We start from the raw sequence: 17,351 nt of genomic DNA, 5'->3' as shown, positions 1-17,351 counted from the left end.
TTTAAACTCAAGTTTTTCCTTACTGTCGCTGGATTACTTATACTTAACTGTGTTAAGTTTGAGTTTTACCTGGACAGTAGCAGCTGTCATGGCTGAATATGTGGACTTGCAACACTTCTTACTTCTTTTTTAGTTTTAGTATCAGGCTTTTATTCAGCTCTGTGGAAGCCCTAAAGGCCATACATACATACATTTTATTCCACCCGTTTTCCCGTGATAACGAAGATATTTTTCCTCCGTTTTCCTCGTGATAACGAGATAATAATTTGAGATCTCGAGAAAACAAAAATGATAGTCTAGTGTATTAAATCAAGTGCGCCCGTATTACAGAATGTATGGCAATGCATGTAGTCCTGATACGGAGCGAGCAAACCTATTACGCCACTGTAAAATCCCTTTGATCCATAATTTCTAAAAAGGTTGATACACTCGATCTCAGGACTGGAGTGAGGATAAGTGTATCAAACTTTGTCAGAAATTATGGATCAAACAGATTTTACCGTTGAGTAAATATAATGCCCTTTTCAATTCAAAATAAGGAACTTTGAGGCTGAATTGCTCAAAAATGATACAGTAAATAGGCTTTATACTGAGTGAGTGAAGAGTGTATCAACCTTTGTCAGAAATTATGGATCAAGGGATTTTACAGTGGCGTAATGAGGTTTGCTTGCTCCGTATCATGGACTACATGCATTTGCCTCAAATTAATTATCTCGTTACACGGGAAAACGGGTGGAATAAAATATTTGTATGTAGGGCCTTTTAGGGCTTCCGTACAGCTCCACCCACACTCCACGTCTTTTGGAGCCGGTGACAGCCAACAGAAAATGACGAGAGCCGACCTCACTGAAGCTAGAAACGTTAATTAATTAATTAGCATGGTCCTTTAATGAATCCATGCTTTGACCCCTAAGGTTAAGTCATCAACACTGAGTGTGCAGAGGATTAAAAAAGAGGTTAAGAATTGGGATGAAGTTTGACCGATATCAGAGACTGAAACCATGGATACCTCAGCCATAGACAGTATAAATATGACGTCTCCTACAGGTTTCTAAAGAGCCTCTGATACCTCTTATATAATCAAAAAATGGGGACCTGAAGCAGGCTGAATGCAACCATCTGTAAAAAAATCCACCTGTCAATCAAAGAGTCTTAATCCTGCATAACTTTAAACCTTAATATAATCTGAACAGGTGAGTTGTATAAAATTCACCCTCACTGTTTTTTTGTACCAGGCTGTAAACATGTTTATTTCTGCTGTCTAACATGGAGACTTATGGAGACTGACTCAAGTGAACTGCAACTTTTTGGCAGTATACTGCGTTATTCTGAGTGTTTTATCATTAAATGAGATTATGTAAATATCTAATAATTTAACATATATCTTTTTATTGTTTGTTTTTGTTCACAGTCCTCCAATAAAAGGCTGAAAATGGACACACAGCGGCTCCGCCTGGTTGACTCTTCTCCGGGAAAGCTCTTGGTTGGCCTTCTCCGTGTTGGCTTGAACACAACAAAATGTCGGGGCTCGCTGTCCGTTAAATCTCTAACGGACGGATTTTTTTTTTAAAAATCACGACCTCCAGGTGAAAGAATGGACACCGTGGGAGAGGACGAACCGGACCCCCATCAGACTGAAGTCCGTCAAGAACTATAAGACATTCACAGTGCCTCAAAGCGACCGGGTAAGACGCGGAGCTCCGTGTCCGGGACGAAGTGACGCTTAAGCGGCGTGAGAGAGAGGACTGTGGCGGAGGGTTCACAACATCCAGTTTATCACATATACATCACTCATAGACCATAGATTAACATATATTACAATATACATACACTGCTAATTAATTCGGCTTAAGTTTAATGAAAGCTTGCATTAAATATAACTGATTTAATGTCATAAAGTAGCTGTGTTTATCTCCATATGATCACAACACTGTAAAGTACTAACAGAACGTGAATGCACCACGACCGTTAAAATTTAAAATCTGTCAGTTATAAACTGACATATCAATATATAAATAATATTATCGATATATTTTTCAATATATTTAAATATATATTCGATGTATTTTGATATATTTCAAAATATCTTTATATATTTCATATATTTCGATATATTTTTCAATTATTTCAATATATTTCTAAACACATACAAGTATTAAGATATATTTAGGCTCGCTCTGTAATGAGTGCTCTCACTGTGGCAGGTTAATTAGTGCTCTGTGATTAACTTTAAAGGTCTGTACACTTCAGACAATCCATTATGGATTCCACAACACATAATCTGCATGTTAAACCACCAACCACCATCCTGTGTCCTCATCGTGGTTTGATTATTATTAGATTTACTTTATTTAATTTCAGGACTAATACTATATATATATGTCAGTAAACGGGAGTATACAAGTTCTAAATACTTAGTGTATTGCCTCACAGTTAAACTGTTCAGAGATAAAAAAACAGCATGTCCACATCGAGAAATAGTGTAAACTCCCCCATTGTCTGGTCCGTTTAACCACATTTATACTTAAGATTCATTCTGTAAAGTATTTTTAGTTATACTCTCTGTACTCGTTTAGTGGCTCTTTCACTAGTTTTAGTACTCATTTTTACTCTTATTGTACTCACTTTAGAACGCTTTTCTCACTGTAGAACTATTCTAGTAACTTTTGGCACTTAAAGTATTCTTTCAGTACTTTCAGAACTCTTACGTACTCCTGTACTACTCTTCACACTTTTAGTACTCTTTTACACTATCGTAGTACTCTTTTACTATTTGGGACTACTGCTTTTAGTGATCTTTCAGTACTTTCAGAACTCTGTCAGTACTGTTTTTGTACTCTTGTTGTACTCTTTTACCACTTTTAGTACACTTTCAGAACTCCTACAGTACTCTTACAGTACTCCTGTAATACTCTTCTACTGCTTGTAGTACTATTTTACCACTTTTACAACTCTTGTAGTACTCTTTTACTACTTTTACTGCTTTTAGTGATCTTTCAGTACTTTCAGAGATCTGTCAGTACTCTTTTTGTACTCTTGTTGTACTCTTTTACCACTTTTACAACTATCGTAGTACTCTTTTACTCTTTTTGTACTCTTGTAGTACTCTTTTAGAACTTTTAGTACACTTTTAGAACTCTTTGTACTCCTTTATTACTCTTTCAGTACTTCTTACTCCTATAGTACTCTTACAGTACTCCTGTAATACTCTTCTACTGCCTGGAATACTATTTTACCACTTTTACAACTCTTGTAGTACTCTTTTACTACTTTTGGGACTACTACTTTCACTGCTTTTAGTGATCTTTCAGTACTTTCAGTACTCTTGTAGTACTCTATTACGACTTTTGGTACACTTTTAGTACTTTTAGAACTCTTTGTACTCCCTGTTGTCGGTCCATGGATCACATCGGCCTGACTTCTCTTTGTCTTGTTTTGCAGTTCGGGAGCTGCAGAAGCGTCAGAGAGTTTGAGAAGCTGAATCGAATCGGCGAGGGAACGTACGGCATCGTGTGTGAGTCACTGACGATGAACAAAGGTTCGACAAATGTAAAATGTAAAAACTTCAGATCGTTTAAAACGTTTCCTGTCCTGAACGCAGACCGAGCTCGAGACACCAAGTCAGACGAGATTGTCGCTCTGAAGAAAGTCCGCATGGACAAAGAGAAAGACGGTGAGAGCTCCAAACTGCTGAGTCGTGTTTCTGTTCGAAGCTGCTGGAAGCTGCTGACGCCCTGATCTTTGTCTGTCAGGAATCCCCATCAGCAGCCTGAGAGAGATCACCCTGCTGCTGAGGCTGAGACATCCCAACATCGTGGAGCTGAAAGAAGTGGTGGTGGGCAGCCAGCTGGAGAGGTAGCACGCACACACACACACACACACACACACACACACACACACACAGTTAAGTTTTGCTCTGAGCTCTAATGATCAGTTGTTCATGTCTTTGTTTCCTCCTCAGTCTGTTTCTGGTGATGAGTTACTGTGAACAGGATTTGGCCAGTTTGCTGGAAAACATGCAGACGCCGTTCTCTGAGGCTCAGGTAACTTTAACACAACTGAATCTACTCTGTTCCAGTACTGCACGATATTTCAGGTTACACAAATATTTCTACACGACCTCCATCGTCATGTGCTGCAGACTTCATTGTCTGCACATGAAGAAGAAGTCTATCGTCTCGTCAGTGGCTCCGAGCTGAGGCATCCCTAACGACATTTCCTTCTGTCCTTTTTCAGGTGAAGTGTATCGTCCTTCAGCTGCTCAGAGGTTTGGAGTATCTCCACCACAACTTCATCATTCACAGGTCAGTCTCGGTCATCAGGTGACACTTGTTGTTGTTGTTGTTTACATTTTTACCGAAGCAAGAAAGACGATGCAGAGACCTCAGATGACGGACGTGACTGCTCATAAAGTTGTGTTGCTAATTAAACTTAGAACAAAGACAGATTATCTAATAATATGTTCGATTTAAGTTCATGCAGTAACTCTGAGGAACCTCTGTTGATGCTGACTCAGGAGGTGTTGACTCTTCAGGCTACAAAACACATCGAGCATCTGCAGCCAGCTTGTCTCTGGTCGTTGCGTGTTGCTGAGTTTGGGTGGTTAGACTTCCACAGTAACTTCACATTCAGTCATTTAACGGATGATTTTATCCAAAGGGAAACAATCAAGGTCCAGTTGTAGGGGGGAGGTGTCCTCATGTCCAGGAGTTAGTAGTGTTGTAGAGGAGGTCCTCTCAAGAGCTGGAGGTCTTCAGGAGGTTTGTGAAGTTAGAGAGGGATGCTCCTGATCTGGTAGAAACTGGTAGGACGTTCCACAGACGAGAAAAGTTTGGATCGCACTGAGCGTACGGGTGGCAGAGCCAGGCGTGTCAGCAGGACGTTACAGTAATCGAGAGATGACAACCGTCTGCATCAGGAGTCGTCTGACAGCGGCCGTCTCATGATCCTCTTCAATCTCGTTATCAGGGACCTGAAGGTGTCGAATCTGCTGATGACGGACAAAGGCTGCGTCAAGATCGGTGAGTCACCATGACGAACTCACACCGAGCCGACGGATGACACACAGGAAACGAAGCAGCCGTCTTGTTTTAAATCAGCCCTTAAAGATAATTTCTGTCCCTTACTTTGTTACTTTTTTTGTTTTCAAGTATCGATACTTTACTTACTTCCATTATTTACACATTCCATCAAAAAGTACTAAAGATATTAAAAACACTGATCTACAATCAGAAAGATGTCATCGATTATCTCTTGCTTACCGACAGAGCTACACGCTGTCTCTTATTACGCTGACTCGACGTCTCGAACACGTAGAACATTTTTATTTTCTCATCAGAATTTTGACGGTTTTGAGTTTTTAGTTCAACAATAAAATGATATAAACGATCAACATAATCAAATAAAATATAGAAACACCTCAGCTGAACTTTAAGTACTCTCTTAGCTCTTTTGTAGTATATTTTGTAGTTCATTAGGTACTCGTTTACTTGTTTAGGACTCGGTTGCTCACTTTTCAGCCACATTTCATGATCTTCATCAGCCGGTTTGAGTTTGCTCAGCTGAACTATAAGAAGTATTTGACAGAAGAATATTAGAGGAGCGGTGTGCAGCATCAGGAGACGTCTCCCACATTAAGAAGTTTATTTTGTCCTTCGTGGGTTACCGTAGAAACGCGTTCTGTAGATTTAAACACAACATAAAAATTCTTGTTTTATGTGATTACACTGAACCTTTCAAACCTTTTAAAGTCCTCACCCGCCTGCTGATGAAGACCAGGAGATGTGGTTGAAAGCTTTTATTCATTTGATCACATAAAATCTGATGATCTGTGTTTTCATGTGTTTCTGTCTCTCTCAGCTGATTTCGGGTTGGCGAGGATGTACGGCATCCCGCAGCAGCCGATGACGCCGAGAGTCGTCACGCTGTGGTGAGTTCATGAACGTCCCTTCAGCCCGTGAACGCTCTGATGAAGCTCTGCGCGGCGTGTGGAGGCTTAATAACGCGTCGTCTCTATAAATAAATCACGTGTGTGATGCTGAGCGTGTTGCTGACGTTGTGCAGCCTCAGTGGAAACTCCTCCCTTTAATCTCCGTCAGTAATCCTTTGATTAGCTTTATTAGCTTCAGCTGACCAGCTCTGATCCCGACGTGTCCTCCACCTTCCTCCTCCTCCTCCACCCTTCATCTGTCTGCAGGTACAGAGCTCCGGAGCTCCTCCTAGGGACCAAATCTCAGACTACAGCTCTGGACATGTGGTGAGTCTTGACTTCCTCTCTGACCACGATCGCCGATGACGTCGAACTCATCGCTGTGTTTCTTTGTCAGGGCTGTCGGCTGCATCCTGGCGGAGCTGCTGGCTCACAAACCTCTGCTGCCCGGCACCTCCGAGATCCAACAGGTCGACCTGATCGTCCAGCTGCTGGGAACGCCCAACGAGAACATCTGGCCGGTGAGCTTTGAACACACATCTGTACGTATGATGACGATGACGCTGAATTAAACGTTTGTTTGTGTTTCAGGGTTTCTCTCAGCTGCCTCTCATCGGTCAGTACAGTCTGAGGAAGCAGCCGTACAACAACCTGAAGAATAAATTCACCTGGCTGTCCGACGCCGGACACCGACTGCTCAACCTGCTCTTCATGTACAACCCACAGCGCAGGTACGCCGCCGTCACGTCCACGTTAACCGAGAGCGTCAACCATCAACCCACAAACTGAAAATACTAAACCTCAGTGACCCAAACATTCTCGTACACGATACACGAAAAACCTTGGAGTGAAACGAGTTGTTTCGTGACGTTCAAAAACATGAACGATGACGAGCAGTTGCAGTTCCTCAAATGTCCACTTGAGGCTGGCTCCAGAAGTGAGTCAGTCTCCATAAGTCCCCATGTCCAAATGTCCAACTTCACAGCAGAAATAAACATGTTTACAGCCTGGTACAAAAAACAGTTTTGGTTTCTGTAGCTAATTTCCCCGTTCATGACAACTGTACTGAGGGTGAATTTATATACAACTCACCTGTTCACATTATATTAAGGCTTAAAGTTATGCAGGATTAAGAGCGTGGACGCTTTGATTGACAGGTGGGTGGCTTATTAGAAGAACCAGGCGTCATTCAGGCCTGACCTGAAGACTCTTGAGTGTAGGAAAGTGTGTCAATCGATCCCGATTGGACGTCATCTAACTTTGGTGGTTCAGTCACAAGGAAATGAGGCTGACGACGACCTTGCAGTAACCATGGCAACACCAACGGACAAGGCTGGCTGAGTCATTTCATGGTGATGCTTCCCTCCGAGACGTGAATCATCTGCAGACCTGGTGGCTCAAACAAGCCATCAGTGACGACGCCCACCTGTCAATCAAAGCGTCCACGCTCTTAATCCTGCATAACTTTAAGCCTTAATATAATGTGAACAGGTGAGTTGTATATAAATTCACCCTCAGTACAGTTGTCATGAACAGGGAAATTAGCTACAGAGACCAAAACTGTTTTTTGTACCAGGCTGTAAACATGTTTATTTCTGCTGTGAAGTTTTTAACATGGGGACTTATGGAGACTGACTGACTGCAGTTTTTGTCTTCACTTCATGGACACGAAGGTTACCGCCTGGTAACGTTGTCAGGTCTGTTCGTTCGTCCGTTATAATTCTGCGTTGTCTCTTTTCTTGATGCAGAGCGACCGCCAAAGACTGTCTGGAGAGTTCGTACTTCAAAGAGAAACCCCTACGTGAGTGAAACCAACCAAGTTTGCTAACATTATCACGACACTCTTCATCTTCATCTTGTTTTGTCTCGTCTTCTTCGTGCAGCCTGTGAACCGGAGCTGATGCCAACCTTCCCTCATCATCGCAACAAGCGGGCTGCTCCGCCGGCCGAGAGCCACTCGAAGCGGAGCAAAGTGTGACGGAGGCGGCGACCACGACGAGACGATGGAAGGAAGGGATGGAGTTTTAACTCCTCTGAAGCCGACGAACTCTGTCACAGATCAACACATCTGGACTGATGACGTAGAACTGTGCAGCGTTCAGTTATCGTGTTATAAACCGCAGATCCGGCGGCGCCGGCGTGCTCGCAGTCTTCATGAGAAACGACGACGAGGACGATGCCTTAACAAACATTGTGAGTGAGGCATTGAGTCTCTGCTGTGGCGCTGCGGGAAGGACAGGACGAGGGTGAACTGAACCGACGTGCTCGAGCTCGGCGCACGAATCCGTTTAAACCGCGTTGATGGAAACTGTCCCGTTTGTTTGTTTGTGTCAAAGTGTCCTTGAGGTAAAATGCCGAACCTGCTCGCTTGTTGTTAGTCGTCAGAGTAATAGTTTGATGCCGTTCATGTGTCTACGCTAAATACGTAGCTGGAGTCTTTATGCTAAGCTAACAGGCTGCTGGATGTAGTTTCATATTTAGTTCCCCCCGCCCCTTTTCAGTCTGTGCTCCAATCACAGTTGAGCAAGCCTCGGTCAGTTTCCTGAACTTAAGATATGCTACATATTAACCTTGCGTTAGCTAATATTAACAAAAACACTAGCTACCCAATCTACATAAAATATTAACAAGCTAGTTAGCCAGCTAACCAGTTAAATAGCAATTGATAAATTAGCTAGCTAGCCAAACATTAGCTATCAGTTGTAACTGTAGAATGGCTAGCTAACGATTGATCTCGACAGCTAACTAGCTACATAGTTCGTTAACTAAAAAAATTGACTAATTATTTAGCTGGTTAGCTAACGTAACTAGTTAACAACTGATAACACCTACAGCTAGCTAGTTACATTTGATAGCAAATGTTTGGCAAAACGCTAGCTAACTAGCTAGCTATTTTATATCAATTGTTAGTTAGCGAGTTAGCTAGTGTTTTGCTAACATTAAAGTGTGTTTTCGACATAGGCGAGCTAGCACGTAGCATGTCGAAGTCGACTGAGGCTTGCTCAACTGTGATTGGACCACAGAGCGAAAAGGGGGCAGGGCTTCAAAAAAAAAGGGGTCACTGTTCCTTTAAGAGCTGCTGAAATGTACTGTGAAGTGTTTAAACGTCCGGCTGTTGAACAAAATAAACACGTCAATCAAACAACTTATTTTCTTTCATTTGAAATGTCAGTTTTTATTAATGCAGGATAAATTAGTAGTAATGAGTTACACGGCCAGCGGCAGGTTGAAGTTCCCTCACAGGGGGACGTTAATTAGTGACCTCCCACTGATGAACCAGTATGTACCTCCACACAGACACAGCATTGAGCGATCTCACACGCACACACGAGTCCCGTCACTGAGCGACCCGGCTCCGAAACAAACGTCGGATTTAAACCCCGTAAACTAGTGTTAGCTTCAGACATTAGCCTCCTAGAAGACAGAACAACACAGGACTGACCGGAGCTCAGCCATGACGTAACATTCATTAATTAGCCAACCAACAATGTATGTAAATTAGCTAGCTAGTGTTTTGCAACCATTAGCTATAAAATGTAACTAGCTAGCTGTTAGCTACATCCACAGCTAGTTACATTTTATAGCTAATGTTTGCTAGCTAAGCTAGCTAGCAAACATTAGCTATAAAATGTAAGATTAGCTAGCTGTAGATTAGTTAGCCCACAAACGAGCTAACTGTTGATCGCTACATCTACAGCTAGTAACATTTTATAGCTAATGTTTGCTAGCTAAGCTAACTAGCTGTAAATGGAGATCAGCTAACCTGCTAATTTACATAAATTGTTATTTAGCTGGTTAGCTAGCCTTTTGCAACCATAAAACATGACTAGCTAGCTGTAGATTAGCCAACTAGCTAAATAACATCCACAGCTAGTTACATTTGATAGTTAATGTTTGCTAGCTAAACTAGCTAACAAACATTAGCTATAAAATGTAAGATTAGCTAGCCCACAAACGAGCTAACTGTTGATCGCTACATCTACAGCTAGTTACATTTAATAGCTAATGTTTGCTAGCTAAATGGAGATCAGCTAACCTGCTAATTTACATCAATTGTTATTTAGCCGGTTAGCTAGCCTTTTGCAGCCATAAAACATGACTAGCTAGCTGTAGATTAGCCAACTAGCTCACTCAGAATTGATTGATCGGTACATCCACAGCTAGCTAATGTTTGCAAAATGCTAGCTAACTAGCATCGCTGAGGCAAACTGTGGGAATTGAGATCCAGCAGGGCAACAACAGACAGGTAAAGAAACAAAATGGTAGTGTTAGCTTCAGATATTAGCCTCCTAAAAAGACGGAACAACACAGGACTCGTGACCGGAGCTCAGTCATGAAACGTCAAATTTAAATACTTCAAGTGTAAACATACAGTCAGTCAAGTTACATGTGTGTTCGTAGTGAGAGAGATGCGCTTGATTGATCGATCAGCTTTTGACACAAACTGCAGTGTTTTCTGATTGATCGATCAGCTTTTGACACAAACTGCAGTGTTTTCTGGGAAATTCAGTGCAAAAAAAACTAATTTTGCGACACTAACTACCTAATTTACATAAATTAATAGCTAGCTAGTTAGCTATGTAAGTTAGTTACAACTTGTAACTGTATAGACAGCAGCTAACAGCAGCTACAGCTAACTAGATAGCTCTCAGATAGCTGATGTTTGCGAAATGTTAGCTAATTTATATCAATCATTATTTAGCTAGTGTTTCGTAAACGTAACTAGCTAACAACATCTACAGCTAGATAATCACATTTGATAGCAAATGTTAGCGAAACACTAGCTAACCAGCTAAATAATGATTTATATAAATTAGCTAACGTTTTGCAAACATCAGCTCTCAGAGTGTTAACTAGTTAGCTGTAGCTGCTGTTAGCTGCAGTCTACATTTACAGTTACAACTGATAGCTAATGTTTGTAACAAAAATAAAATGCTAACTAGCTAGCCGTTGTATATCAATTGTTAGTTAGCAGGTTAGCTAGTGTTTTGCTAACGTTAGCTAGCAAGCGATTGCGTGATCTTCATCATCAACAGTTTAAGATGCCCAAAAGCTCCAGAACTGCTACTAAAGGGACCAAATGCTGCTTTTAACATCAAGTAAAGAATAAAAAAAACAAAAAAACAGAAATCTGAACTGAGGAAGACCATGTAAAATGTGTGAAAGCTCCAGAAACCTTTGTGGCTCTCGGCCAATCAAAGCGCATCTCTTCTTTGTTTTTGTTTTTTTAATAAATACTGCAAGCTTCGCTCTGAGGCCTGACGGAGACGCACAAGAAGCCGTTAGAGCGAATTAATTAATTAATTTAAGCTTCTTCATCAAATAACAAAATAAAACGGAGCTCTCGACACGTAATCGACAAACACATTAAAAGACACACACGTTTCATAAAAACACTTGAGATGCATTCACACACTCGCATGCCTGGCAGGAGAACTTAGTCGTCTTCTTTTTGTTTTCGCCGTCCTTCGTCGCGATCCGAAGCAAAAACAAAAAACAACAAAAAAAACAAAGTGCACCATGGCAACAAAAAAACATTTACAGTCCTTCAGTCTGATTAAAATCGGCTCGTGGAGAGACGAACTCCGTCTTTTTCCTCACAACGACGCAGGTTAACGGGAGAAGTTCTTGTAGCTTTGCAACAAAAAACGTTGCCTGAAATGACGAGGAGGACGAGGAGGAGGAGGATCTATAGTCCAACTACCAAATCACACCGAGGATTTCTACCGGAGAGCGTTTGGTCGACCTCCTCTGAGGATTCGCAAAAAAGAAAACGCTGGCCCGGACGTTTTATTTTTTTAATCCACGAGAGGCGAAAAGGTGAAGCGAACGCTCAGCCTACGGGGATGATGGTGCGGCAGTCAAGGGCGGGTGAGGGTGTCGCGGGGAGTTGCAAGTTTGACCCTTCAGGTGGTGGCGAGGTTAAAAGTTGAGGCGGGTGGAGCTCGTGTCTCTCTCTCTCTCTCTCAGCCCTCCATCCCAAAGTCCTCTGTGAACTTCTTCACCTTCAGCAGATCTTCGGTGTTGACGGTGGGACGGGTGGTGGACAGCGAGCGCAACATGTCCGACTGCAGAGGAAGCAGAGACACGAGTTTAAAAATAGAGACAAAGTTAGCGACTAATGATAATGAACTTTGCGTATTAAGTATTTATCAGCCGGAGAACCAGATATTTCATTCAGGAGGTGGTGGAGACCAAAAATGGAGCTAAAAGAGACACAAACTGGGCTGGGGTTTGAATTTCGAGGTCAGTTAATGTCACTCTTTGCGTGTCTCACCATGCAGACGATCGGCTCCAGCAGCTTATCACTAGGCACCTCCATCCAGGTCATCTCTATGGCTGCTGGGTCGCCGGGGGAACACGGGGTCAAGAGGTCGTCCACCATCACCTGGTTGTTGCTTCTGGACGGGCCGCGAACCTGCCGAGGTCGGACACACAGAATAAAAAACGTTAAATCTGTGATGTTGATTTATTTCTGTAAACATCGTAACAACTTGTTTTTCTTTAGTGACGTCGACCTTCTTGAAGTGCGTTGCAGACTGGACCTTCCTGACTGGCTGCATCAGAGCGTCCCGGACGATGATGCTGATGTCGGCGCCGGAGTAGCCGTCCGTCTTGTGGGCGAGCTGCCGCAGGTCGGCCTCGCTCAGGCTGTGCGGCGTGTTGCCGAGATGGAGACGGTACATCTGAGCCCGGGCCGGCTCCTCCGGCAGCGGGATGTAGATACGCTTCTCAAACCTGACACATGAAATTCAAGATTTCAGAGCTTGTGAATGTTGGAAACTTTCCATGAGAATTTATGGGAATTAACATAATATTGTTCAATAAAATAACTGTCGTATTTATGTTTTGATATGATACAGTTTGTTTAAATTACCCCCAATTTACAGTTAATACAATTTCCGTTTTGGAATATTTCCAAAATTCCCCAGCTTTACTTCCCAGGGAAAAGTTTCCAGGAAATTTACCACAAGCGTTCCACCCCTTTGCAACCCCACTCACCATTTATGCTACAAAATAGAGACAAGAAGGAGTTTCATTTGGTTTGAGAGAGCGAGTAAGCAAGCAGGTGGTTGAGCGACACAGACAGTGAATGAGAGTGAGCGAGCGCCGGGCTTGATAGAGTCGGTTATACTGTGAAATCGACTGTGGACGGTCTGAGCGTCTGAAAAGTTGGGTCCAGCTGAACTTCTCTGCCCGTAGGTCGCTATGTTTTCTGGCTTTCTAAAATAGGAGTTTAGCGTGGAGTGGTCTCTTGTTTTGATGTATATCACGTGAACTGTCAGTTTGAATAAATGAAGTCTCGTCCTGTTGTTTGTCTTTTGTGTATCTATCAGGATAAACGTGCGTTAAATTGTTGCATAATGTATTTTCAGAGTGTCTCTCTCCTCTGACTGCTTTGAATGAAATCAATAAAATAAACGAACACAGTGAACCGTGGAGAACTGAAGCGACCTCTGACCTTCTGCGGATGGCAGCGTCGAGCACCCAGGGGATGTTTGTGGCTCCCAGCACCAAGATACCGTCGTTATTGTTTCCCACACCTACAAAAACGAGAAAGCTTCAGATCAACACCGGTTCTTGTTAATTAACGGCGAGCTACTTTAGCGAGCGGTTCGGCTTCTCACCCTGCATCTGGACCAAGAACTCCGTCTTGATGCGGCGGGCGGCCTCGCTTTCGTTCTCGTTCCTGGAGCCGCACAGCGAGTCCACCTCGTCGATGAAGATGATCGAGGGCTTGTGTTGGCGAGCCAGATCGAATAAGTTCTTCACCAGCCTGACAGACAAATGTAAGGAGGGAGAAAGTGAGACGAGAAAGAGACAAGTTTCCACTCGTTTGGCTGAAATGAGGAATCAAAGTCGTACTTCTCGCTCTCTCCCAGCCACTTGGACATGAGGTCCGAGGAGGACACGGAGAAGAAGGTGGAGTTGTTGGCCTCTGTGGCCACGGCCTTAGCCAGGTACGACTTCCCCGTCCCCGGAGGACCGAACAGCAGGATGCCTCTCCACGGAGTCCGCTTTCCTGGAGAACACAGAGACCAGAAGGTTAACACAACAAACATGAGGACTAACTAAAGCCAGGGTACAAACATGAGGACTAACTAAAGCCAGGGTACAGAGGGAGTATGGAGTGTAGCATCACAGAGACGTGGCTGAACAAACTCACTGAGGTGTAAAACTAAATCAGACAGCTGAGATCCGGCCGTACCTGTGAAGAGGTGAGGGAATTTGATGGGCAGGATGACGGCTTCCTTCAGAGCCTCCTTCGCTCCCTCCAGTCCAGCCACATCGTTCCACCTGACGTTAGGCTTCTCCATTACGATAGCGCCTGGACACAAACACAAAAAGATTGACAACAGTGCCGTAGAAATGCAGTCAGAAGACACACTGCATCTGTAGCTCCGTTTACTCACCCATGAGTTGCTCCTGCAGTTTCTTCTTCTCTGGATTTTCACCCTCGCTGTCACTGTCGCTCCTACAAACACAAACGCACAGATTCAGTGAAGCACACACACACGCTTCAACTTGTGTTTTCCTCACAGAAGACAAACATACTTGTCATTGCTCTGCGCCTCCTTGACGGGCTTCTTGCCCTGTTTGTCTTTATTCTTCAGGTAGTCCTTAAGTTTCTCCGCTCGGTCCAGGTACTGCATACACTTTGCTCGTATACTCTCCTTTGCCTTGTCACTGTGGGCCTCATCTAAAAGAAAGAAACAACGTGAATCAACACAGACAATTGTAAAACTAGATTATATAAAAAGTAGTGGTAGTTAATCTGTTTATATGTGTGGTATTTATTCAGTTTTTTTGTGTATATCTGTGGTATTTATGCAGTTAAGTGTGTATATTTGTGGTATTTATGCAGTTTGTGTTTATATGTTTGGTATTTATTCAGTTTGTGTTTATATGTGTGGTATTTATTCAGTTTTTTTTGTGTATATGTTTTGGCATTTATCCATTTTTTGTGTATATGTGTGGTATTTATTCAGTTTGTGTGTATATGTGTAGTATTTATTCATTTTTTTGTGTATATATGTGGTATTTTTTCAGTTTTTTGTGTACATGTGTGGCATTTATTCAGTTTGTGTTTATATGTGTGGTATTTATTCCGTTTTTTGTGTATATGTATGGTATTTATGCAATTTAGTGTGTATATTTGTGGTATTTATGCAGTTTGTGTTTATATGTTTGGTATTTATTAAGTTTAGTGTGTACATGTGTGGTATTTATTTAGTTTAGTGTGTACATGAGTGGTATTTATTTAGTTTAGTGTGTATATGTGTGGTATTTATTCAGTTGAGTGTGTATATGTGTGGTATTTATTCAGTTTGTGTTTATATGTGTGGTATTTATTCAGTTTTTTGTGTATATGTGTGGTATTTATTCAGTTTAATGTGTATATGTGTGGTATTTATGCAGTTAAGTGTGTATATTTGTGGTATTTGTGCAGTTTAATGTGTATATGTGTGGTATTTATTCAGTTTGTGTGTATATTTGTGGTATTTATGCAGTTTGTGTTACATGTTTGGTATTTATTCAGTTTAGTGTGTACATGTGTGGTATTTATTCAGTTTAGTGAGTATATGTGTGGTATTTATTCTGTTAAGTCTTTGTCTGTGAGTTCAGGCTGCTGTACTCACATTTGATGGCATGTAGGAAATATTCCACAGCGTGCTGGTACAGACGGAGGGCCTCTTCATAATTCTTCGCCTTGTCTTCCTCTGTGGCTTTGGTCACGAGATCGATCGCTTTCTGCAGAGGACAGGTGCACACACACACACACACACACACACACACACACACGTGTAATGTTAAGTCACACTCATATCAGTCTGCACATGTCAACAAAGCAGTTACACAGCATAACATAGCATCCTATGAGTTTATGTGACTCTACAGTTAAATACACGGTGATATTTCTTACACTAGTTACCAAACTGAGATATTTAATAACAAAAATATTTGTGTTTATTTTCATGTCATGAGCTGCAGCCACAGCCCAGCTAACGGTGAGCTAGCGGCTACTGTTATAAACATTAACTCAGGGAGGCTAAATATGAGCTCACAAGCCACAATCTGTTAATATTATTATTTATATATTACAGCTAGCTGGTGAAGTAACGTTATGTTTATATGTTGACCCTGTTATTATCAAGACAATACACTGTCCACACGCTCAGATAAATAATAATAAACTGGCTAACGGGCATTGGACAATTCAATACGGGCTAACGTTAGCCCGGTGTTTTGGTGCAACGAGCGACCGTGTTAACTGGTGCCCGTTAGCCGAGTGTATGTGTGGTCGTCGTGGTTACGACCTTGTAACGTTAATGAGAACAACATCAAAAAACAAAAACAAACAGCAATTCACGAATACAGCTACGCATCTTCTTGTTTTCTTTAACTACGACAACCGGCTAACGGATCACCGGATAACACGGTCGCCCCTTAAACCGGAACACCGGGCTAACAGCAGCGCACCTGTAATGTTGACGTTGTCATTTCATCTCACTCTTCTTGCTTGCTCCGTCCAGATTTCTGTCCTCTCTACGACCCGACCCAAAGAGGTGGATGTGCGCAGAACCGAACCCGTTAACAGCCCCGGTGTGATGTGAGCTGGCACATGACCGAAAAAAAACGGCTGCTAATAACGGGACCGAGCTAATATGACAGGTTCTGTCCGTCCGCGACCAACACTGCGTTATAGACTAACTTCCGGTTTGGGTTTTTCAAAATAAATGAACAGAATACAATAGTCACCAAACACATATATTAATATATATATATATTATTATTTGTATTTTTATTTAGTCGAATGGTTAAAACTAAAACTAACAACCTGATTAACGGTAACAACAGTCACCACCACCACCACCAGCCGTTTCCACTGCCGCCACCTAGCGGCCTAAATAGCGCCACTGCAGAAAAAAAGACATGGCCATAAAAAAGGCAGGAAAACCTACATGTGTGCAAGAAGTGTAAGAAGTACTTTATTTTAATAGATAGATAGATAGATAGATAGATAGATAGATAGATAGATAGATAGATAGATAGATAGATAGATAGATAGATAGAGTGAGTTGATCTTCCTTATGACGGGGGGTAAAGAGTTCCAGAGCTGTGGAGCAGAGTGACTGAAAACTCTGCTCCCCATGGTGGTGAGATGGGCGGAGTGGACAGTCCGGTGAATATAGAAGAGTGTGTGTATGGTGCTGCACTCAGATGTAGGTTTTGCAGAGAGGACAACGATGCTGACATGCAGGATCTCTCTCAGCAGATAGTATGGACGGAGTCCAACGGCAAGCAGTTCAACAGTTCAACATCCGGGCTACAGAGCTGTTCTTTGGTTGTGTTGTGACCGGGATTACACCATTTGCTGTTAACTAGAACGGCAAGATAGATAGATAGATAGATAGATAGA

The 17,351-nt window shown here is 42.3% G+C and overlaps 2 protein-coding genes across 3 annotated transcripts in view; one reads left to right on the top strand and one right to left on the bottom strand.

Annotated features, from left to right (window-relative positions):
• Nucleotides 1–10,206, top strand: part of cdk10 (cyclin dependent kinase 10) — a 14,088-nt gene extending 3,882 nt beyond the window's left edge. Inside the window, exons 1-13 of one of the 2 annotated variants that reach the window (XM_010753356.3) lie at nt 1,616–1,685; nt 3,442–3,514; nt 3,602–3,673; nt 3,753–3,855; nt 3,962–4,043; nt 4,237–4,304; nt 4,969–5,021; nt 5,860–5,929; nt 6,197–6,256; nt 6,327–6,450; nt 6,521–6,660; nt 7,678–7,730; nt 7,813–10,206. In XM_010753356.3, the coding sequence (XP_010751658.2) occupies nt 3,655–3,673; nt 3,753–3,855; nt 3,962–4,043; nt 4,237–4,304; nt 4,969–5,021; nt 5,860–5,929; nt 6,197–6,256; nt 6,327–6,450; nt 6,521–6,660; nt 7,678–7,730; nt 7,813–7,907 (867 nt within the window). In that variant the 5' untranslated portion in view covers nt 1,616–1,685; nt 3,442–3,514; nt 3,602–3,654 and the 3' untranslated portion in view covers nt 7,908–10,206. Of the gene's footprint in view, nt 1–1,615; nt 1,686–3,441; nt 3,515–3,601; nt 3,674–3,752; nt 3,856–3,961; nt 4,044–4,236; nt 4,305–4,968; nt 5,022–5,859; nt 5,930–6,196; nt 6,257–6,326; nt 6,451–6,520; nt 6,661–7,677; nt 7,731–7,812 lie in introns of those variants that run through there. The other variant, XM_027272789.1, reaches the window with a different exon arrangement.
• A 745-nt stretch (nt 10,207–10,951) lies between these two features.
• vps4a (vacuolar protein sorting 4 homolog A) lies at nt 10,952–16,654 on the bottom strand. The gene is made up of 11 exons (XM_019258216.2): nt 16,412–16,654; nt 15,571–15,682; nt 14,486–14,630; nt 14,344–14,405; nt 14,139–14,258; nt 13,796–13,952; nt 13,558–13,706; nt 13,392–13,473; nt 12,448–12,667; nt 12,207–12,347; nt 10,952–11,997 (listed from the first exon to the last, which is right to left on the bottom strand). The coding sequence occupies exons 1-11, from the start codon at nt 16,430–16,432 to the stop codon at nt 11,896–11,898; spliced, it is 1,311 nt and encodes a 436-aa protein (XP_019113761.1). The 5' UTR covers nt 16,433–16,654; the 3' UTR covers nt 10,952–11,895.
• Between the last annotated feature and the right edge of the window lie 697 nt (nt 16,655–17,351).

This window comes from Larimichthys crocea, chromosome XXI, assembly GCF_000972845.2.
Source record: "Larimichthys crocea isolate SSNF chromosome XXI, L_crocea_2.0, whole genome shotgun sequence".
Classification (NCBI taxonomy): Eukaryota; Metazoa; Chordata; class Actinopteri; family Sciaenidae; genus Larimichthys; species Larimichthys crocea.
This window is presented reverse-complemented; position numbering and strand designations above follow the sequence as displayed.

What these genes read in the sequence shown, in the direction of transcription:
- vps4a (XM_019258216.2), bottom strand. Translation starts at nt 16,432, where the DNA reads ATGACAACGTCAACATTACAG. An exon ending in ATTCCCTCACCTCTTCACAG is followed by an intron (nt 13,953 to 14,138) that starts GTACGGCCGGAT and finishes TGTGTTCTCCAG; the next exon opens with GAAAGCGGACTCCGTGGAGA. An exon ending in GTTCTTGGTCCAGATGCAGG is followed by an intron (nt 13,474 to 13,557) that starts GTGAGAAGCCGA and finishes TCGTTTTTGTAG; the next exon opens with GTGTGGGAAACAATAACGAC.